Source organism: Pelmatolapia mariae, linkage group LG9 (assembly GCF_036321145.2).
Source record: "Pelmatolapia mariae isolate MD_Pm_ZW linkage group LG9, Pm_UMD_F_2, whole genome shotgun sequence".
Taxonomy (NCBI): Eukaryota; Metazoa; Chordata; class Actinopteri; order Cichliformes; family Cichlidae; genus Pelmatolapia; species Pelmatolapia mariae.
In genome coordinates, this window is record NC_086235.1 from 19,096,762 (window position 1) to 19,120,166 (window position 23,405).

Consider the following 23,405-nt stretch of genomic DNA (forward strand, 5'->3'; position numbering starts at 1 on the left):
GCACCATGCTATTCATTTTTTAATTTATTAAATGTGTCTCAGAAAATGAAATGAAAAATAATCTTTTAGTATTGTAGTCAGAGCTCATACTTGGATGGAGGAACAAAAGAGCCACATCAAGTTATTTCTATCCTGGGGCCATTGTTCTGCACAGTGTATGTATTACTAGGCTGTTAATGCTAATGACTAAACACTACTGTTGACAGAAAGTCAGGACCAGTGTGGTTTCGTTTTCAACCTGGAATGCAGAATTAAGTTGAGCTTCCTGGATGATGCAACACAACAACCCCGTTGCCAGAGTCGGACTATAAAAGAGAAAAAAACATTTGCGTCTCTGTGTCTCAGACTGAAGGAAGCTTGAAGCAGACTTTAACAAGAGCAACAACGTGTTGAAGGTCAGCATGGAAGAATTACTGGCTCCTTTAAGGCAGGCTGTGCGGGAACAGGTAGGTTTTTCATCTGAAGATCATGCTCATTTTCCAGATTTCTTTTCTCAAACAAACAACAGCAGCTCTTCAACAAGCGCTATTCTTGTTACTTTTTAATCATAGTTGGTTTCGCTAAATAGATCATGATCATTTCAAGTATCTGCCATTTTTGTTTTCACATGTATCAGAGCATTGCTTAGCCCAGGGGTCAGCAAACTTTAACAAAGAGCCATTTGGACCCGGTTTCCACGCAAAAGAAAACACTGGGAGCCGCAAATACTTTTTGACATCTAAAATGAAGATAACACTGTAGATATTGTTTTTTACCTTTATGCTTTTTGTGAACAACTAAGGTGTGTTGCTTATGAAATCCATGAAGTGCTACAGAGAAAATTACATTTTATTTATGTAATTAACACATTGTGAACTCTTAAAGAAATATAACAAAAGGAAAGACACCCAGCTGAACTAAAATGATCCATGTAGCAAACAAAAACTGTTGTGAGCCGCCACCCTTATATCGCCTTTGGGCTTTTGGAACCTTGACCTGACTTTTAAAAAATAATTGAAAAAAAGCACTATGCTGCTAAAAATGAAAAATAGATATTTGCAAAATTCTGCCTAAATCTGTATTTTACCTGGTTAATGTGTGTGGCGGGGCGTGGTCTGCAGCACCGCTGCAGGGGAGGCGGACGCACCTGAGCAGCACCCGCAATCACGCCTCGCGGCCTTAACGTCTGTGCTATCTATGCTGTTGTGTTGGTGCGTGTCGGGCTGTGAGCTGAAAAGCTACAGCCGGCTGTATGCGTACAGCAACCGTGTGTGAAAAGTGGTCAACAAAGAGATGCTGAAAAGCATGTTCATACAAACATCGTCGGGTCTGCCGTGATGTGTTTACAATGGGACTTCTGCTCCTGAACCTCTGCGCACAGCGTCTGCAAATCAGGGCTGTACGAAGTCACTTTCATCTTTACGCAGGACTGTAAGCTGTCATCTGTGAGGTGTGAGCGGTGTTTTTAACATAGTTCACGGTGGAGAATAGCTGCTGACATAATGTGAATCCGAAGATCCATAATTGGCCTACCTGGGGTTGAAAGTCTCGATAAATGCACGGCGTGTCGGCGGGTATACCGGCTTCCGCGAGTGTGAGGCTTATTTTGAGCGATGAAAAAAAAATAGAATATAATTGTATTTTTATATTTCAATATCACAATAAGCTTCCAATTTAGAACTACAAGTTAAAAAAAGAACTAACATAAATAAAATACACTTCAGCTAAATACTTCTAATTTATTTTCCCAAACCACGCGGAGCCGCACTATAAGGACTAAAGAGCCGCAGGTTGCCGACCCCTGGCTTAGCCTTTGTTACTGAAACTGAAAAACCACATAATTCGAGTGTGGCGAGGAGGTAAAGTGTAGTTCTGTTCTGCAGGGTGACTTGGTCCGTGAGTTAAGGGAGAAAGGTGCTCCGGAGCAGGAGGTGAGCAAAGCTGCTGCAGAGCTGAAATCACGGAAAAAGACTCTTGAAGCAAAGGTGAGAGTCTCACAGCTCCTGATTGGCCTTTGCACTGATTCTGCTTTCAGTTTGACATGTCTTGATGCATTCTCAATCATCCAGGAAAGTAAATCTCCAATAGTTGAATCTGTTCATCTGGACAGATTCAACTTATAAACAGCAATACACTGTTTATAAGATTGGGGAAACCTGCAGTCAGCTGAGACTGAAGAAGTCACTTGGATGAGTGACGAAACGTTTCTCCCACAAAACGCTACGTCCAGATGAACAGATTCAACTTTTGGAGATTCAGTTTGACATGTTTTTCCTCGCGTGCCTGTCTGCTAACTTTTATGACCCCCACTCTGATTAAGAAATAGTGCCTCACACCATCATTTCCCATTACAGGAACTGGCTCTGCAGCCCAAAGAGGACACAGTGGATCGAGTGAAGATGGAAGATACATTGAAGAGGAGGTTCTTCTATGATCAGGCATTTGCCATATATGGAGGTAAGGTAGCAGAAAGAAAGGATAACAGAAGCTGATACAGGAAAAGCTGAAAAACCGAGTAGATGCTGAAAAAAACCAAGGAAACACTTGTGGAAATGCTTAATTTTTTAATCAATATTTATTTTATTTAAAAAAAAAATCTACTTGTTCCTCAGGTGTGAGCGGCCTGTACGACTTCGGGCCTGTGGGCTGTGCTCTGAAGAACAACATCCTGCAGGTGTGGAGGCAGCACTTCATCCAGGAGGAGCAGATCCTGGAGATCGACTGCACCATGCTGACCCCTGAGCCCGTCCTCAAGTAGGTAAGCACAAATTCAAGTTTGGCTTCTAATAGATTTGTCTTATAACCAGCTCCCCATTTGTTTCAGGACTTCTGGGCATGTGGATAAATTTGCTGACTACATGGTGAAAGATGCCAAGACAGGCGAATGCTACCGGGCAGATCATCTTCTCAAAGGTGGCTTTAAACTTTCTGACAAGGTGTCAGATTTCATGACACGGACAGAAAATGACAGAAAACTAAAGGAACTATGAGAAATACAGAGTAGCATCATAATCTTGCTGCTGTTAGACATATTTTGGTGATATTTATTTCCCTGCAGAGCGAGTTCTGAACAGGTTTTTACCTGCCTTGCTGTTTAGTATCTCCTCTGAGGAATTGATTTCGAGCTGCACAGATAACTGATAAGTGTTTTCTTCCACCTGACATTGGTCAAGCAGGTCAACAGACCTTTTAAAAAAGAAAGAAAATGTGACTAATTGTTTAACATTTAAACAGAGTGTGTAATAAATACCTATTTTAACCTTGTACTCTTAGTTAAAGGGATATTTCGAGCGATTTTGCACATGAAGATAGTGTCGTGTTGTCTATGGGTTTCTTTGTATGACATTTAACCTTTTTTTATTGTACATTTTATATAAATGACTTATTGACTGGCTGGTTTTCTTAGATCTCATTATTGGCTAAAACCAAACAGACAAGCACATCAATGAAACAATAATCAAAAAATGTGCGGGTTAATCCTTGCATCTATCTTCTTTTTCATTTTATTCCTCACAGCTCACTTAAAGAAACTGATGTGTGAGGAGAAGTGCTCAGCGGGGCAGGCGAATGAAATGGAGGATGTCATCACACAGGTATGTGCCTCGCAAACACACATGCACCGGTGTGTTGGTGAAGAAATAATCCTGTGATGCATTTGTGGTCCCTCTGTTTCAGATGGATAACTACGCTCAGCAGGAGCTGGCCGATCTGTTTGTGAAATACAACGTCAAGTCTCCTGCCACAGGAAATGACCTCACACCTCCCGTCTCCTTCAACCTCATGTTTCAGACGTCCATCGGGCCTGGAGGGAACATGCCTGGGTACTCATATCTGCACTTGCAACATTCCTTTCAAAGTTTATTCTTTTACTGTGTTGAAATTGTGCACGTTGGTATTTTTGCAGCTACCTGCGACCTGAAACAGCTCAGGGAATGTTCCTCAACTTTAAACGTCTGTTGGAGTTCAACCAGGGAAAGCTTCCCTTTGCTGCTGCTCAGATCGGAAACTCCTTCAGGAATGAAATATCTCCTCGCTCTGGACTCATTCGTGTTAGGTAATGCTTAGAATGATTTATTGCTGCCTTCCAAAAGGGATGTTGGGTGAAATATCAGCATTTCCTGCTTGCAGGGAGTTCACCATGGCTGAGATCGAGCACTTTGTGGACCCAAATGAGAAGGTCCACCCTAAATTCTCCAATGTGGCCGACCTGGAGATCATGCTGTTCTCCTCCCAGGCTCAGACAAGCGGACAGTCAGCAAAAATGATGAGGCTGGGAGACGCTGTGGAGCAGGTAGGTGTTGTTTTACTGACATACCTTAGAGCACCAAAATTATAGCATAGATGAAAGATGAATGATTAGAAGCAAGTTTGGTAGTTAATTCAGTATTTGACGCACATCTTTATATTCACTGTCTCTCTGCTGCAGGGAGTCATCAACAACTCTGTGCTGGGCTACTTCATTGGAAGAATCTACCTGTATCTGATCAAAGTGGGACTGTCCAAAGACAAAGTGCGCTTCCGGCAGCACATGGAAAACGAGATGGCTCATTACGCATGTGACTGCTGGGATGCTGAGTCCAAAACCTCCTATGTAAATATTCTTTTTTTCCACTAACAGACTTATAAAACCATTGAAAGCATTATAAAGACAGCGTCCAGTTTTAAATTTTTGTTGTACCTTTGTGTTTTTTCTTCTTCAGGGTTGGATTGAAATTGTGGGCTGTGCAGATCGCTCCTGTTATGACCTTTCGTGTCACTCCAGAGCTACCAAAGTCCCTCTGGTGGCAGAAAAGATGCTAAAAGAGCCCATATCCTTCTGTGGTCCCAGTCCAACAACCTGACTATAATTACACTAAATGTGTCAGGTCAGACCTATAGCCTATTAATAAAATATTTTAAATATCTAACTTTATTTATTTACAATATAGGTTTTTGCCTTTGAACAATTTTCCTTCATTTCAATTCAATTTTATTTAAAGAGCTCCAATTCACACCAACAGCTTTATATTAAAAGGTAAAGACCCTACAGTTGGTAACCGTGGGAAGGAAAAACTCCCCTTTTATCAGCAGGAAACCTCCAGTAGAACCAGCTCAAGCAGGGGGAGTCATTCCTGCGACTGCATGGGGGTGAGGAGGAGTGTTAGATTTCATGCTAAAATCACTCAGGCTGTGGATACAGGTTTGAAAAATGAAGCCTCTATCTTCAACCTGCATTCATTGTATTGGCCAGCAGGGGGCTCATGGTTACAAAAAGAGGTATAGTTTGAGAAAAGAACCCTACTACACTTTTATGATCTCAGTAAACACTTTTTTTGTTTGATAGAGATGTAGTGTTTATATTGTAAATTACAGTCCTATTTAGAGTAAAATAAACATAAACCACGTGTAGGATGTGGAGTATTTCTCAGCCGGGTCTTCTTTCAAAAACACAAGATGGCGATGCCCAAAATGCTTAAGTTAAGGCTTCAAAACATGGCTTTACCAACCAGTGGCTGATGTCTCAGTGGCTTTATCCATCCTTTCTCCATTGTTATGGGTATTTTGTACAAGTTTTATGCCTTAATTAGTTCATACAAAACAGTAAATGTCATCCAGTTTGAGCCCAACAAAAGTGCCATCGGAATGGCCTACAAAAAGGATGCCAAGCTGGCTCTGGAGTACCTGGCTGTCTGTGATGATTGCTACATCAGCGATCGGGAAAAGCTTCTCAGTGAAACAGGGTAATTAATGACGTTCATGCTCTTAACAACCACAAAGTTCATTTATAAAGCATTTTGTGACTTGATGTTGTGTTTCTGTCTGTAGGGAGTTCAGCTTTGAGACAGACGGCAAAACCTTCAAACTCACCAAAGACATGGTCAGTGTGAAGAGGTTCCAGAAAACCCTGCATGGTAAGAGGTGACATCAATCCTTTTTTTAATGCCAGAGTAGGCAAGTTATTGTGGAAGGGTGGCAAAAACAACAACAACAACAAAAAAAACCCCTCAAATGTCTCTGTTTTTCCCTGTCACAGTGGAGGAGATTATTCCCAATGTAATTGAACCCTCTTTTGGAATCGGCAGAATCATGTACTCGATCTACGAGCACTCATTCCACATCCGGGAGGGGGATGAACAGAGGACGGTAAGAATACTCCACAACAAGAAAACAGATCTGAGTAACAGTTACGTGTTTGTTTTGTTTTGATTTAAGGTGCTTTATTCTGTGGTCAGTATTTCAGCTTTCCTACCATTGTGGCTCCATACAAATGCTCCATCCTGCCTTTGAGCCAGAACCAGGACTTTGTGCCTTTCATCCACCAGTTAGGTGAGTATAGTCTTTCCATTTCAGTAGAGTGTTGGCTGTTACAGTTAAATACTCAAATGCTCTTTTCAATAGTATTTGGTGAATACTATTGAATACTAGAGCCACTAGAGCCAGGATATAGTTAGCTTAGTGTTAAAAGTCCGCTTGTTCACTTTAACTGTTTAGACTACGTTACCCATGATGCACCTCGGTATCTGTACTTCCGGTTGGGAACGTGTTCAGCGCAGTTCTGCACAGATGAGAGGTGTGTCGGAGGAGTCGGAGGATTAACGTTTTTCCTTGCATTCCTGTGTGTGTTGACCCTGTGTGCGTGCTTATCATATGACCACACACACTCATATACACTATCACACTCCCTTTACCTGCATGTGAATGCTGTAATGCAATCGCCTCCCCACCAAAGCTGTACACCCTGTTGATGTCATCTGCCTCCTCCTTATTAAAGTTACTTGAACTACGTCACTGTGGAGTGCCATTCCTTCTGACCGAGGACGACTCAGTTGAAGCGTGATCGGCAATCAGTGCAAACATATATTACAAGTGGTCCTTCGAGCCGGATTTGCCTTGGCTGAGTTAATGAGATGGCAAACCCTCAGGATAGAGGTGCATCGAGTAGCCCACGTCCAAAGCGGGAGAAGAAACTTCCGGGACATCTGGTGGACTATGAGCACAATCTAACTGAGCCATCCAAGTCATCTAGAGCTCCAAGTAGTTCAAGCAGCTCCGACTATGAAGAGGAAGAGAGATGGCAGAAGATGGAATCAGTCTGGAACAGTGTCCTCCAACACATGACTCAACTGCAAGTATCTATGGAGGAAACTCGTGGTACATTACTGGAGCGGGTGGAGCGTTTGGAGCAGGCTTCCAAACCTGGCAGTCCTCTTCCCCCAGAAACAGGAGCGTTAGAACAACGCCAACATATTTCCTCCATAACACAAGCTGCACCGCTACAACCTAGCAGTGAGGTGTTACATGAGACCACAGAGCCACTAACTGTGCCAGTAGTACCCTCAGAGCAGGACACCACAACACCTGTGAACATGCTGACGCCAGTGGCAACGTCTGCTCCATCACCGCCTCGTAAAGTGAGCCTTCACACTCAGCCAGTGCTGCACCCTGCCACTTATGTAGCTGCATCGACGCCACTCAGGAGACCTGAACGATGCACTGCTGAACCCTTCTCATATCAGCAATCGGAACATCATCTCCTTATGGGCAGGCCAGACCGGATGCAGCTATTACATCCTGCAGCCCCAGCTGATCAGCCACTACGACGTGCTCATCTTTCAGCACACCAGCTATCACAGCCTGTAGACCCAGTGAGTCTGCGGCAGACGGCACATCCTGCTGCTCCTGTCTTCCAAGCCAGACATCCAGCTAATCCTGTGTACTTGCAGCAACCACCACATCCTGCTGATCCTACCTACCGACCTTCACGTCCACCAGAACTTGTGACCCAGCCATCACAGTGGGCAGAAGCTCATCGCCCTGTGCCCAACATACTGCATCCTGAAGCTTTGCCTGATCCAGCTGGTAAATACTATGTTCCTTATCCCTCAGGAAGTAACTATTCATCATCTTCCGCTGCTGAACACCATAATCCACAGGTGGCCACAACTTCCCCGGCAGGAACGCCTCTACCAAACCTGATGGAGATGATGGTGGCGTCTTCATATGGCATTCCAAAGCCTAAGCTGGTGATCTTCAGGTCGGGCAGAGAGAGTGACTTCGCCTTATTAAAGAAAGGGCTGGACAGCACCTTAGGGCCACATTCTCATCTGGGAGAAGATTACAAGTATCAGGTCCTCCTAGATCATCTAGAGCATCCCAGCGCCCTACAGGTAGCCAAGCGCTACATTCACGACCGCACTCCCTACACTAGTGCAATGAGGGCGCTAGAGCAGAGGTATGGACAGCCAAGGCAGTTAGTCCAAAGTGAGCTTAGCACTATATTAAACTGCCCCCCTATTAGAACCGGAGACTCTCAAGCTATTGAAGACCTGTCCCTGTCTGTGTCCAGCCTGGTCGGGCTTCTCAGTACCATGGATGAAGTAGCAGCCAGTGAGCTCCATTGTGGTTCACATGTGGACAGACTGCTTACCAAACTCCCCCTGAACTACAGAGACAGCTTCATCGAGTACTGTATCACCCGGGGGATCATCCGCACTGGGAGCAGCCGAACATACAATATGTACGACTTCTCAGAATGGCTCGAACGGAAATCCCAAGTCCTTCAGCTGTCCAGACAAGCCTCCCAAATGCCCCCTGACAGGTCACGTCCAGAGAAGAACCTACTCAAAGCCTCAGCAGGGCTCAAGCCACACAACAAATCTGCTTCCATCTACTACGGCCCAAATCCACCTCAAGCCCAGCTAAGACAGGAGGTAGAATCTACAGCTCCAGATCCAACAGTCCAACCAAAGAAGAGACAGAAGTTCAAACCTTATTGTCCATACTGCGAGGGGACAGACAGGGATTATCTGAATGGCTGTGATGGATTCAAGAGGCTAGACCTCAAAGCTATGGCTACCTGGATTACAGGGAAGGCCAAATGTTGGCGCTGTGGCCGTAAACATTCTCCAGAGCAGTGTACACTGAAGAAGCCGTGCGGCACCTGTGGTGACCAGCATTTGTCGGTGCTCCATGACCTGGTTGAGGCCAAGAAGCGGGACCCTAACATACTAACTGTGAGTACTAGTATGGTCTACCTAGACTATTCAAGTCACTCAGGTCGTGTTATGCTTAAGGTAGTGCCCATCCAATTACATCATGGTGGCAAATCTCTGGACACATTCGCCGTACTTGATGACGGCTCAGAGAAGACTGTTGTGCTTCCTGCGGCAGTTAAATCTCTAGGTTTGGAACAGCAGGAAGCAACACTCTCACTAAGAACTATCTGTCGAGATGTAATCCAGATGAAGGGAGGCTTTGTCTCATTTCAGGTGTCACCAAGGGCTAAGCCTAAAGTGAGGTACAAAGTAACACATGCCTTCACAGCCGACCAGCTGAGTCTAGCTACTCAGTCATGTCCAGCTGACCAGCTGAAGAAGAAGTATCTTTACTTGCAGAAAGCCCAGATTGAAGGATTCAACCAGGTCCAACCTTTGGTGCTGATTGGCTCAGATAACGCTCATCTCATCACCCCTGTCCGTCCTGCCCTTCGGGGGTCGTCCAAAGGGCCGGTAGCCGTCTGCACCAAGCTCGGATGGGCCATCCAGGGGCCGGCCAGGAGTATGCCTACATCTGAGGGGGACCTGCAGTGCCTGAACATGTGCCTTTCTCCTGCAGAGACCCTGCATCAAGATGTGAAGCGTTTGTGGCAACTAGATGCTTCCCCCTACAGGACAGAGAAGGAGGTCACACGGTCAAAGGAGGACAGAGAGGCGGTAGCTATGTTGGAAACAAAGACCATCAGAGTCCCAGTAGATGGTGTCGAGAGATACGCCACTCCGCTGCTGAGAAGAAGGGACTTTCCACGGATGTGTGTCTCTCCTGAAGCAGTAAAAGGCCTCCTCAGATCTACCGAACGTAAGCTGGCCAAGCATCCTGATCTGACTCTCACATACAGCCAGGAGATCCACAGGTTAGTAGATTCTGGTTATGTTGTGACGCTGAGCCCAGAAGAGACACATAGCTCTTCCGAGTCATGGTATGTACCCCACCACATGGTGCATCACAACAATAAGGCTAGGGTGGTCTTCAACTGTTCATTTGAGTTTCAGGGGACCGTCCTGAACCACTACCTCTTACCAGGACCTCCCTTGGGGCCCACTCTGCTGGGGGTATTACTCCGCTTCCGCCAACACCCTGTGGCCGTGAGTGGAGATATCAAAGCCATGTTTCATCAGATTCGGCTGCTCCCAGAGGATTGTCCTCTACTGCGGTTTCTGTGGAGGGATTGTGAAACTGACCGGCCCCCAGACGTATATGAGTGGAGAGTTTTGCCCTTCGGCACGACATGTAGCCCCTGTTGTGCTATTTTCGCCCTACAGAGACATGCAAGGGAGCACGAAGACACCCACAAGGACATCTGTGACTCTGTCCACACAGCCTTCTATGTGGATAACTGTTTACAGTCCCTGTCCAATCCAGAAGAGGCAAAGCAGCTCATCGACCGAATGAGAGATTTACTCAGTCAAGGAGGATTCGAGATACGTCAGTGGGCGAGCAACGTGCCCGAAGTAGTTGCTCACCTGCCCGCTTCAGCTAGATCAGAGAGCTGCGAGCTTTGGTTGAACTTCAAAAGTCTCGACCCACAAGAGTCAACATTAGGACTCAGCTGGCACTGCCCTACAGATGTCCTGGGATATAAGCACCGCCCTATAACCTACTCCACGGTCACGCTGCGCAATGTGTACAAGGTACTAGCTACCCAGTATGACCCCCTAGGTTACATTTGTCCCTACACTACAAGGGCCAAGCTGATTGTACAGGCCCTGTGGAGCACCGAGAGAGGATGGGATGAGCCCATCGAAGGGAATCTACTACAGTCCTGGCTTGAGTGGGAAGGTGAGCTGTCACACCTTCAGCATGTCACCATTCCCCGCTGCTATGCTCCTCCTCACAACTCCAGCAATGTGACATACGAGGCTCACATATTCTGTGACGCATCAGAAAAGGCTTATGGGGCTGTGGCTTATCTTCGAGTAATCGAGCAACAACTGCCCATCGCCACATCATTCCTGTTGGCTCGTTCCAGAGTGGCCCCACGCAAACAGGTGTCAATGCCCCGGTTGGAGCTTTGCGCAGCACTCACAGGAGCCCAGTTGGCCAGAGTACTCCAGACAGAGCTCACCATCCGCCTGCAGTCGATCTACCTGTGGACAGACTCTACAACGGTGCTGCAGTGGATCCAGTCTAGTTCCTGTCGCTATAAGGTATTTGTGGGGACTAGAATTTGTGAAATACAGGAGCTGACATCACCTGAACAGTGGCGGTATGTGACCTCTGACCTCAATCCCGCTGATGACATCACCAGAGGGAAACATCTCGCCGACCTAACAGTCCCCAATCGTTGGTCACATGGTCCACCCTTCCTGTCACAAACTGCTGACACCTGGCCTAAGTTGCCAACAGAGTTCCCGGCATGCAGTGAGGCAGAGCTCAGGAAGACTGCATTCTGTGGGCACGCCTCGGTATCCCCGACCTTACCGGATCCAACACAGTATGCCACACTAGATGAGCTGATTGCTGCTACACACCGGATCCTACACGGGGCGGCCGACACTCCTATTACAGCAGCGGAGCAGTTAGAAACCAAGACCATGCTGCTTCGCTCGGCTCAGACTGACAGCTTCGCAGAGGACGCCAAAGCCCTCCGGATCGGTCACCCAGTGCGCTCAGATAGCCGTCTAAGCGTGCTGTCCCCTGAGTATGAAAGCCTGACCGGTCTCATCAGAGTCGGAGGCCGCCTCCGTCGAGCCGCCGACTTAGATCCAGACAGTATTCATCCCATTGTGTTAGCAGCTGAACATCCCCTGACGAAGCTCATCATAAAAACTTATGATGACCAGCTCCTTCATCCAGGTGCAGAGAGGCTGTTTGCGGAAATACGGCGCACCTATTGGATTCTCAGAGGACGTCAAGCCATTAAGAAGCACCAGCACCAGTGTGTGGACTGTAGGAAATGGCGCGCCTCACCTTCTACACCCAAAATGGCTGACTTACCTTCATCACGGCTGAGACTCTATAAGCCCCCGTTCTGGTCAACGGGCGTAGACTGTTTTGGGCCGTACACGATAAAGATAGGTCGTAGAAGAGAGAAACGCTGGGGAATTATCTACAAGTGTCTTACAACCAGATGCGTGCACCTTGATCTCCTCCCTAGCCTCGACACCGATTCCTTCCTTATGTCATTACGGAGATTTATCGCACGCCGAGGGAAGCCGTACGAGATGTGGTCTGATCGAGGGACCAATTTCAGAGGTGGTCACAGAGAACTCCAAACGGCGTTTGAAAACATGGAGCCTGACCTCAAGCAGCAACTAGCCAAGCAGACTATCAACTTCTGCTTCAATCCCCCACACTCTCATTTCGGAGGAGCCTGGGAAAGGGAAATCAGAGCAGTGAAGTCAGCTCTGCAAGTAGTCCTGAAGGACCAAGTGGTAGCTGAAGAAGTCCTACTTACCGCTCTCATAGAGGTTGAGGGCATTCTGAACTCAAAACCGCTTGGCTATGCATCGGCTGACATAGCTGACCCAGATCCCATCACACCAAATCTTCTCTTGATGGGGCGGCATGATTCAGCACTGCCCCAGGCAGTTTACGGCCCCTCAGGCACTCTTTCAACCAGAAGATGGAGACACAGTCAGGTCATCAGTGACCACTTCTGGAAGCGGTTCATACAGAACTACCTCCCAGGACTGCAACTCCGACAGAAATGGAGGAAGTCCACTGACAACATGGCCGTGGGACAAGCTGTTATGATTGTGGACTCTAATCTGCCTAGAGGCCTTTGGCCTGTGGGTACCATTTCCCAAGTTTGTCCAGGGACTGATGGCATCATTCGAGCTGCTGAGGTCAAGGTTAAAGACAGTACCTACGTTCGCCCGGTGACTAAGCTGGTGGAACTGCCCAAAGTTCCTGAGGACTCAGATGATACTGTCTCAAAATAGAAGGACTTTAGCATGAGTGTATTTGCATACAAATACAGGGGCAGCTGTTAAAAGTCCGCTTGTTCACTTTAACTGTTTAGACTACGTTACCCATGATGCACCTCGGTATCTGTACTTCCGGTTGGGAACGTGTTCAGCGCAGTTCTGCACAGATGAGAGGTGTGTCGGAGGAGTCGGAGGAGTCGGAGGATTAACGTTTTTCCTTGCATTCCTGTGTGTGTTGACCCTGTGTGCGTGCTTATCATATGACCACACACACTCATATACACTATCACACTCCCTTTACCTGCATGTGAATGCTGTAATGCAATCGCCTCCCCACCAAAGCTGTACACCCTGTTGATGTCATCTGCCTCCTCCTTATTAAAGTTACTTGAACTACGTCACTGTGGAGTGCCATTCCTTCTGACCGAGGACGACTCAGTTGAAACGTGATCGGCAATCAGTGCAAACATATATTACACTTAGCTTGGCTTAGCTTTAGTCTGACATTGTCTGCAGCCTGGCCAAATTCAATAGAGGATTTTCTTATTTCCCTTAGTTGATCACTGGGAACAGAGATACACTCCGTGATGAATCATGGGGTGTATCTCTGTTCCCAGTGCTTTTAGCAGTAACTAGTTTGACTAATTGTTTTCTGTTTGGTTCTCATGCATTGTTTATGCACAGATCTCTGAATGTCCTGCCACACCAATTCAATCAGGCTGTGGTGTTGACTTCAACTGGTCCATTGCAACACCTTTATTCTTTACTCTTTACCTTTTTAGCCATTCTGTTATAGATTTGCTGCTGTGTTTGGGATCATCGTCCTGTTGCATGATCCAGTTTCAGCAGAGCTTTAGCTGTCAGACAGATGTCCTCACATTTGATTTTCAGTGACTGCAAGGTGTCTGGGATCGTTAGCTAAAACCAAGCCAAAATCATCACCCGTCCACCACCGTGCTTGACAGTTGCTATGTGGTGCACACGCTGATATGCTGTGTTTGGTTTTCACCAAACACAGCATATGTTTGTCCTGGCAAACCTTCCAAACTAGTCATACTTGTTTAGTCTGTATTGTTATGAAGTTTAACATTTAACATGCTAAGGCTTGCAGAGTCTCAGCTATAGCTCCAGCGGCATTTGCAATTTCTGTGCATGTTGCACGGTCTGACCTTGGGCTGAATTTGCTGGGAATTGTGTTATTACACATCTGAGTGCTCCAGACCAACAAACTGCCAAAGCATCTGCTTTTACATTTTCTTTTTCAGATTACTGAATGACTTTGCCAGGGTTATAAGTCATGGTAGGTCTTGGAATACTGAGTATACATGTAGTATTACTTAGCAAGTTTTAGAGGTTGGCAATAGTCTCTTCCTATTTATAGTCTTAATGTTACACCCAGCTAATAGCTGTATATTCATACTTAAGCAAATTTAATGGTTTTGTCATCCTTCTCCTTGTAGCTGAGGCTATGACCAGAAACGGTGTGTCTTACAAAGTAGACGACTCTTCAGGATCCATCGGGAGGCGCTACGCGCGGTCAGATGAGATCGGTGTGGCGTTTGGAATCACCATCGACTTCGACACAGTGAACAAGACGCCTCACACGGCCACTCTGAGAGACCGTGACTCGATGAGGCAAATCAGGGCAGAGGTAAAGCAGTTAACTGTTTTGATTTTTGAAAGTGCCATATCTGTTTTTTTTTTCGTTGGTTTTTTGGATACTAATTTACTAAAATATATCACAGATCACAGAGTTGCCAGACATTGTACAAGATCTGGCTAATGACACCTTGAAGTGGGCTGATGTGGAGAGCAAGTACCCCGTCTTTGAAGGACAGGAGTCCAGCAAGAAGGAGTAACCGTCCATCCACCCATTCATGTCACGAAGTGGGACACACTCTGGACAGGTCCCCAAAACCTCCTATCTTCAACAGTGTTGCTCAAGCAAATTACCAACTGACATGTTGAACTGTTCCTATGAAGGAGGAGAATGGTTTAATAATCTATAATTTTCTACACTGTCGCCCTTGATTGGCTTTGTCAAATAAACAACAAAATGTTTGTCCTACAGTTCCTTTCATTTGCCGCTTAAATGACAAACTGTATTGTATTTTGAGATATTGTCACTAGTTGGCACTGCGTGTTGTTTTATAGCTCCCAGTGAGCTGTTGTTAGAATCTGAGACATGGAGCTTCAGGCTGCTCAAATTTGCAGGAGGCTTAGACCATCCCAAAACAGACCTGGCAACATGTAGAATGGAAAATTTTTTACAGATAAAATATCTGGGTCTTTTTTTTTTTTTGACAGTAAAAATAGTTCCTCAAATCTTCAAAGTATGTCATGCTAAGCAGTGTGATGCAATGCAGACATGAGTACATGTAACTACGTAAATATAATGAGGGCTTCATGCTGTATTTAACTTCAGACTTTTCAGTATTAAATATGAAAATATTGACATATGGCTTCAGTGAGTTTTGCTAACTATTTGCTGCTTTTTAGCAAATATAGGAGACCTGAATAGATGTCCAATGTTGTGTGGCTCATAGTCTGTTTTAGCAGTCCTCCCGATCCGCCCCCTCTGTGTCAGTGGACAAAGTATAAATACATCATGTCACCTTTAACGGGTGGCAGCTCCCTCTCAGGGAGTCAGAGGGACCTGCAGCTTGACCTGCACTCTGTGGAAGCACAGCAGATGCAAAAGTTTACCTTTCCTTCCATGTTTCTTTTTTTATGTGACATTTTAAAGTGCCTTTGAAACAATCTGAATTTTCTTTAACAACTACTTTGGGCTTACTGCGATCAAGGTCAGTATCACAACAGGTGGTGTGGAGGACAAACTGAAGTGCATGACCGTGTGGCATTTCAACAGCATGCATCTCATTCAGACACAGTGAAGAGAAAGCAGGAAGGGGTTTTACTGTAGTTCATTGTTACTTCATTTAGCTGAGTTTGATTTTTCTCTTATAGCAACACGTAGCTGTTTCATTGTGTGCAAGCGTAAGCTGCAATTCATCAGAGAGAAATTGTTTAGTTAAACAGGCAGCTGCACTTTAAATTCTAATCGGTCAGTTTACCCTCCACCTTTTTATGATAAATGAGAAATGTGTCAAACAAGTCAAAGAAACAATATTCTTAAATAATTGAAGCTTAAAATCAGGCATTATACAGCAAGGTTTTTGGAACAGAATATATTAAATAAGGAGGAGAAAGCAGGTTCTTATGGTACCAGAGAAGATGCATCAGAATCCACAAAGCAATAGATAGATAGTGAAAAGAACCACTCTTTGGCACAATAGGAGGGCATGCCAATAGTGAATTATGCAGTTTATTATGCAGACGCAAATCAAATCAAATATGACCTTGTAAGATACGGTTAACCGTCAAATATTAAACTATCAGACCAGGCCTACTAATACAGTTCATTTAGGTTTAACGGATTTTTTGCTATAGCTGACTCTGACTGTTCCTTAGTTGCTGGTTTCTAGTCTTACTAAAGCAAATTCTGGTACATATTAGAGTCAAAATACTACTAATAATAATATTAACAATAAAAAAAATAAAATAATTATACAATATGTTTTAGGGCAGGCCTCCCATGTAACAGAAAAGTCATGACCCCTATGGTATTTCAGTGTCTCTCAGTTCCTCAGTCAGCTCCACCCTTCACAACATGGCGACTATGAAAAGTGTGATTAATTTATGCCAGTAAAACCAGCATGTCATGTGACTTAATTCTTCCCATGTTATCACTGGACTATTAGAAACTCTGATACAACAGCATCGTGACCAATCATGTCATTCTGTCATGAAGTCATTCGTAGATCTCAGGGTGCAATCAGCCACTCGTGCTGCTACGCAGCTTACCTTATTAGCCAGCTGGCTAGCTTGTGAGCATAGAGAAATCCTTGAGTAAGTCATCGGTTAAGTCAAAAACTGCAATCCTGTAGGTGGTTCCTGGTCACAAAAAGCTTAAGAATTGCTCAATTTAAACTAACTAAGTGTAAATAAACCAGAAAAAAAACAACATACCATTTTAAAAGTACCATTTAAAATCTGATGTGTTAGTAAGAGTGATCCAATAGCAACACTGATGGTTTTTTACTCTGAGGTGTTTTAAAAAAAAAAAAAAATCCTACTGCTCTGCTTTCCTTTGAATAAGGGATGTGGAAACTTCGTTGACAGTTGGACTAATAATCTTTAAAATGAGCAGTTATTAATCCATTTGATGAATGTACAAAGATAAGTACAGTAAAAATGTGGAATGTCCCTCTGTGATAGTCACAGGTTAAGAGGAAGCAAATGGCTTTTGTTACTTTCCATCTCTGATAATGTGTCACAGAAAGTTCACGGATGACAGTTACCTAAATTTAGAATCAGCGATGGATTAGAAGTCTATTTTAGTTGGGTTATACAAAATAATGTAATAAATGTCCTCATACAAATACTGCAGTAGGACTGTGACACTTTTTGTGAGGCTCAGTTTATTTTTAGGAGTACAGCTGTTCATGAAGAATAATGTGCCACCCTTCCTGTTGTACAGCAGTGAGTGGGATCCAAAGGATCCCCAAAATAAAAGATAACATCAGGGGAAAGGGGATGAACCTCTGGCATATGTGTCTTATTGTAGGCAGGATAAGAAAACTCGGGAATGGTATTTGGCACCACCTGTTTTAGGTGTGACAGACAGATTAAATGCCAAGTACTCTGACTTCTCTGTGGTTTATATTCAGGAGCCTCCGGAGCTCCGTGCTATCCTGACTGCATCGCCATGGGGATCAAAGCTGCTCTTCCCAAGTATGAGATTTATTTCTACAACACTGTTTTGTGTCTGGCCATGTTCTGGGCCACTAGCTGGATCTTTGAGGTGTCCAGTTGTGAGTATGAGTTAACACACTGACACACATGCACACAGAAAAAGAGTATCCGAATATTAAGCCTACTATATTTGGTCATTTATAATGAAAACTGTCATAACTGGCGGTGCAGGTGGATTCAAACATAGGACTCTGAGTTAAAAGTTCACAGGTTTATTTACAACAATGAAATGCCAGGAATTGTATCTGAAAGCTTTAACACAACGAGGTCTGATGTCAGGTTAACAGGTAAGTCCACAGCTTAATTTTTCCCACAGGAATCTCTTTAAACAAACTTTCCAAATTTCTCTCAAGAGTTTCTGCACAGAAGCATCCAAAATGCTACTAACTGTGTAGGCAAGCTGTCCATCAATGATCCAGATGGTTGGAGGGGGGTTGGAAGGGGGGTACAACAGACTGGACTAAGTGGGTTTCGACTGGAATATGTGCAACGTTCCACATGCTGTCGAGTCTCATATTCTGGGGTAGCTTAAGACAGACACACACAGAGTTAATCAGAACCTCAACTTCAAAAGGACCAGTGTAGCTAGGGGACAGTTTCTCGAATTCAGTTCAAAGTTGAATGTTTTTAGTGGATAACCAGACTTTCTGATCTGCAACATAGCTGGGCATTGGGATCAAACTGAAAAAGACCAGTGGCAAAGAAAGTGTTAGAGTTGGGTGAGTACTCTTTCCAGGTAAACTGGGAAGTCCAGGTGGACTCGTTGGTCGATGCCACACGCCAGAGACCCGCATCTAGCTCCTGGTTAGTTCCCTCTGCTTGCTTGTTGGTCTAGGAATGAAAGCCAGAGGATCGACTAGGATCGGTTCCGACGGATGCGCAGGACTCCTTCCACATATGATGGGGTCCTCCATGTGAAACAATGTCAAAAAATTCCAAATGAGGCAAAATACATGGTCAGTAAATAGCTGGGAAGTCTCCAATGCTGAAGGAAGCTTGGACAGTACAATGTGATAAAACGGGCAGCCTTAGAGAAACATTTAGTGGTGGTTAGAATAACTGTGCTACCTAATGGCAGGGACAGGCTGGTCACATGTATTTCTTGAATGATGTGATTTTTGAGCCAGAGGTGACCAACAACTAAACGTGTACAGAATATGATGAACCAGCACAGGACTAGGTGACAGAAAACTACTAAGAAGACCATTTTGTTTAAAGGATATCTATTTATATTTATAGCATATAAATATCTATGAAGTACTAGCTAATCATATATTAATTCCGTGACTCTATCCTAGACTATCTATACTTTATAAACAAATTATCTTGCAATTTAAATCATAAAAAAGACTAAAACAAAGCTTGACTAAATTATTTTCCTCTTTTTCCTGATCAGCATACATTAGATTCCCCCGAATGCAAAGTTCATCTGAGACTGTAGCACAGTCACGTACAGACAATACACTGTGAAGTATACATATAGGGGAAGTGTCACAGTGTAAGGTTGAGGAGTCTGAGCTATGTAGACCATGCTGAGGAGAACAGGTGTCGGTATTAATACCACCGAGCACAAGAAGAAAATAGGCCCTCTGTTTGGCCTACATTTGTTTCACTGTCATTCTAGCAAAGGTTTGTCATTTGCACTCAAGGGCAAGAAAAGAAAACATGGTGCACAGAAACTCTTGGCTTCTGTACCAAACTATAAAATGTTGTATTTTTCCTCCCCATTGTCCCATTGTTAGCCAATGCAAACAGAAAGACTTTCAAAACCAGTGTGAAGCCAGGATGGTACTACTTTGGGAGGAAAATGGTAAGAAAATGAATGCAGCTCATTTGTCATCATTTGTTTGCAGAAGTGTTCTAATATTTCTAATATTGTTGTGCTCGCTGGTCTACAGGAAACTGCAGATTTCGAGTGGCTGATGTGGTTTTCCACCTTTAGAGACCACATCATATTTGCGCTCTCTGGTCATGTGCTGTTTGCCAAGATCTGCTCCATGCTGGCTCCACAGGTGCTTCTCCTGACAGATTGATGGATTGCTTTCATTGAGCTTCTGTAGGCGGATTAATGTAGTATAGGACAGATCCAATATTTACTGCTAGTGTTAATAATCTGAGTGAAGCACTGAACTGCAATGAACCCAAGTTTATTTCTCATTATTATCTGGCAACCTCAAAATCTTCTTTGTCACAGTTTTTTTTTTTTTTTTTTTTAAACAACATTGCACAGTGACTTTTATATCATTCAGTAAACAGTGGGTGAATAATGGGACCATGTGGCTAGACAAAACCATAATTGCTGGGGAGATTTCATATAAAATTAACTCTTTTCTGTTCCATAGCCTTTAAAAGGTTGCAGTTGTGGTCAGACGTTTACATACACTCATCATAGGTATGAATGTCATGACAATTTTGAGCTTTTAATTGTTTTTTTGTTTTTTTTTGAACTGCTCTTTTCCCAGGGTGGTATGAGCTAACACCATACATCTTTAATGACCTTAAAAACAAGAACTGGGTGCACAAGAGTTCATTTAAATCGTCTGATTTCCTTGCATGAACCTGCCTTTTAAGTGTGGTCTAAAAATTTTCAGCAGGGTTGAGGTCAACCCCTTGCGAAGGCCTGTCCAGAAGCTTAATGTTAGCCCTCTTTAGCCATTATAAAATCAGTTTTGATTTTGCAAAACACAGTTGCTTCTAAGTTTTAACTGTTTGGTTGTTGAGGTGAAGGTTAAGAACTTGGAGGTTGTTCTCAGTCTTCATTGTTCCGTCCACTTTGTGCAGTGTATCAGTACCAGTGGCACCAAAACAGCCCCAGAGCATGATGCTGCCACCACCATGCTTGACACTTGGGACGTTGTTCTTCGGTTTGAAAGCCTCAACTTTACTCGTCCTAACATACCTCTTGTATATGTGGGCAGATTGCTCAATCTTTTTCTTATTTGAGCATAAAAACTATCCTCCATAAGATATTTGGCTTGTCCATGTGGGCTGCTGTAAATTTCAGTTGAGCTAGAGGATGTTGATTTTGGAGCAAGTTTATATCCCTTGGGTTCATTAAGTTAAAAAACACTGTAGAACCTTCAAAGATTTAAGTGAGTATATGTACATTTTTGACCCTGTATGTATCATTCACTCGTTAAAGATGATATTCATGCCCATGATGAATGTATGACAACTTTTAAACCACAACTTACTATCTTATGGTGACACCATTTTTCTGTCCCACAGTATCGGTCCTTGGTATATATGGTGTACGGCCTGCTTGCTGTGTGGACCAGCATGGGCTGGACCTATGTCACCCTCATCCTCTCCCACTGTATCCTGCTCTACAGCATCTCTTTAGTGAAAATCCGCTGGCTTTGCTTCGTCACTGGTCTTTGTACGCTGGCTACATTCAAGTGTGAACCCTTCATTTCCTGGCAGGTAAGCTGCTGGCACCCAAACACCTCAGTGTATTGTCTATACATTTCTCATGGTCGATTCCCCATGTCTTCTCTAAACAGGCAGGTTTTGTGGAAGGGGACTTTGAGTTGCGTCCTGTTTTCTTCTATGGAGGATGTGGGTTTACAATCATGCGTTGTATGAGTTTTGCTCTGGAGAACTGTGAAAGAAAAGATGGCAACTACAACATCTTGGAGCTGCTCAAGTACAACTTCTACCTCCCTTTCTTCTATTTCGGGCCTATCATGACTTTTGATAAATTTTATGTTCAAGTAAGTTGAATTTGATTCTTTACAGGTTACAAAATTATTAAGTATAACGATCGCTGCTGGGGATCTTGAGCCCCGTGTGACCTAAAATTGATGGTTTCTTTTACTTTTCTTCACTGTTTATGAAGATATTTAGAACACACAATGTAAAGTTTACATGCATTTATGTCGCCATCAGTAAAAAAAATCTGACGTTTAAAGTATCCCTAAATAACAGGGCTCTTGTCTGCTGAGGCTGAAAGTTTCTGGCTTTCTCCGTAGTTGTGACGTGTGTTTGCTGCCCTCTGCAGGTCAACAGGTGTGACCTTACCAGGAAAGAGCGGGAGATGTGGAATATCAACCTGCAGGGTGTGATCCACCTTATCGTCATCATTGTAGTGGACATCCTCTTCCACTTCATGTACATCCTCACCATCCCCACTGACTTGAAGCTGATGAAGCATCTGTCTGACTGGGCTCTAGGTCTGTGCCACTTCCCGAAAATTCCCGTTTTAATATTTTTAAACCCAACGGCATGCAAAAAAAGCACAAATGAAGACTGAACATTAACATATAATTAAAAGCTTTGACTTTATGCAAACAAACATTAACATGAATAATTTCCAGTTTTAATTTCAATTATTTGAGATGAAAGGAAACTTGCAGCAGAACTGATGTCACTGCATTTTTTCCAGTGGGGCTGGCTTACTTTAACCTGGTGTATGACTGGGTGAAAGCAGCTGTGATGTTTGGAGTCATCAACACGGTATCCAGACTGGATCACCTTGACCCTCCTAAACCACCAAAATGCATCACCATGCTCTATGTGTTTGCTGAAACGTGAGTGAGGTTTGAACACATGTGAGTGGTTCCAGGCGTACATGTGGTATAATTCTATAGTACTAAAGCTGATTTTGTTTTGTAGTCACTTCGACAGAGGGATCAACGATTGGCTGTGCAAGTGAGTGTCTCCGAAAGGCCACCAATATTAAAGTCATGTTAATCATTTGAAAAGCAGAGGTTCTGATGAAGCCCTAATCCACAGGTATGTGTATAATTACCTGGGTGGAAAGCATGAGAACTTGGTGGAGGAGCTTGTGGCTACACTGTGCACCTTCGGCATCACCATCCTCTGGTTGGGACCCTGTCAGGTGATCCTGATCTGGGCTTTCCTGAACTGTTTTGGTCTCAACTTTGAGCTGTGGACAGCCAAATTCTTCTCCGTGGAGCCATTTAGCTCTTTTGAGGTTGGTTAGATGAGTTTGTTTGTACACATCAATAAGCAGTTTATAAGGGATAAGGGATTTAATGTGCATGTTGTATATAAATATGATTTGCAGATGGCAATGTCAGAAGCGATGTCTCGGCGCATCAGAGCCATCTTCAACACTTTTAACTTCTGGAGCATTGTGTTATACAACGTTCTGGCCTTGAACAGTTTGGACTTTGCAAAGTTGGTCGCCAAACGGCTGCTTCTAAAAGGTGATTTTGGTTTTTAACTTTGAGGCAACTTTACCATTTCTTACCAGCTTATTAACAATGAATTACCTTCCCAGGCTTCCCCATAACCACCATCATCGTCATGTTTGTGACCTACTGTCTGATTCAAGTGATCAAGGAGCAAGAGAGGAGACAGGCACTCATAGACGATCCCGATCCACTCCCACCGGCACCGCCTCCAAACGCTGCCACCAGTCCTACCACCTCTGCAACTGCACCCACTGCTGCTCAGCCAGTCGCAGATCCCAGCAAAGAAAAAGCAGAGTAGATATTTAATTTTTAACGAACGGTTACAATGATGAAAAATGTGAGTTCTGTCCAAATACTAACAGTATTATGAGTTTGAATGGATGCAGACAAGCTCACTGTAAATAAAATTTAAAGTATTTTTACCTAAAGGAGAATTTAAAACTTAATGAAAAAAAATTACAGTAAATGAATATTTACTGTAACATATTGTGAAGTTCACCTGTATACTAACCAGGACTAACAATAAAACTACATTGTAGGGACTGTG

General features: G+C 44.0%; 2 protein-coding genes across 2 annotated transcripts; both read left to right on the forward strand.

Moving 5' to 3' along the window:
• The first annotated feature begins 350 nt into the window (after positions 1–350).
• LOC134634413 (glycine--tRNA ligase) lies at positions 351–15,238 on the forward strand. Its single transcript, XM_063483602.1, has 17 exons — positions 351–446; positions 1,863–1,964; positions 2,334–2,436; positions 2,592–2,733; positions 2,804–2,892; positions 3,496–3,572; positions 3,655–3,800; positions 3,884–4,033; positions 4,108–4,270; positions 4,406–4,570; positions 4,680–4,787; positions 5,554–5,699; positions 5,785–5,870; positions 5,993–6,102; positions 6,192–6,285; positions 14,345–14,535; positions 14,630–15,238. The coding sequence occupies exons 1-17, from the start codon at positions 402–404 to the stop codon at positions 14,741–14,743; spliced, it is 2,031 nt and encodes a 676-aa protein (XP_063339672.1). The 5' UTR covers positions 351–401; the 3' UTR covers positions 14,744–15,238.
• Positions 15,239–17,652: 2,414 nt separating this feature from the next.
• hhatlb (hedgehog acyltransferase like, b) lies at positions 17,653–23,156 on the forward strand. The gene is made up of 11 exons (XM_063483593.1): positions 17,653–17,758; positions 19,442–19,509; positions 19,598–19,711; positions 20,928–21,122; positions 21,203–21,412; positions 21,700–21,871; positions 22,084–22,228; positions 22,314–22,349; positions 22,434–22,635; positions 22,729–22,870; positions 22,945–23,156. The coding sequence occupies exons 1-11, from the start codon at positions 17,653–17,655 to the stop codon at positions 23,154–23,156; spliced, it is 1,602 nt and encodes a 533-aa protein (XP_063339663.1).
• Positions 23,157–23,405: the final 249 nt, after the last annotated feature.

Bases quoted from the DNA above. Each gene is read 5' to 3' on its own strand.
- hhatlb (XM_063483593.1), top strand. From the start codon at position 17,653: ATGGGGATCAAAGCTGCTCTTCCCAAGTATGAGATTTATTTCTACAAC. The intron at 22,350-22,433 runs GTGAGTGTCTCC...CCTAATCCACAG, and splicing joins ATCAACGATTGGCTGTGCAA to GTATGTGTATAATTACCTGG. The intron at 22,636-22,728 runs GTTGGTTAGATG...TATGATTTGCAG, and splicing joins AGCCATTTAGCTCTTTTGAG to ATGGCAATGTCAGAAGCGAT.
- LOC134634413 (XM_063483602.1), top strand. From the start codon at position 402: ATGGAAGAATTACTGGCTCCTTTAAGGCAGGCTGTGCGGGAACAG. The intron at 3,573-3,654 runs GTATGTGCCTCG...CCTCTGTTTCAG, and splicing joins TGGAGGATGTCATCACACAG to ATGGATAACTACGCTCAGCA. The intron at 5,871-5,992 runs GTAAGAGGTGAC...TCCCTGTCACAG, and splicing joins GTTCCAGAAAACCCTGCATG to TGGAGGAGATTATTCCCAAT.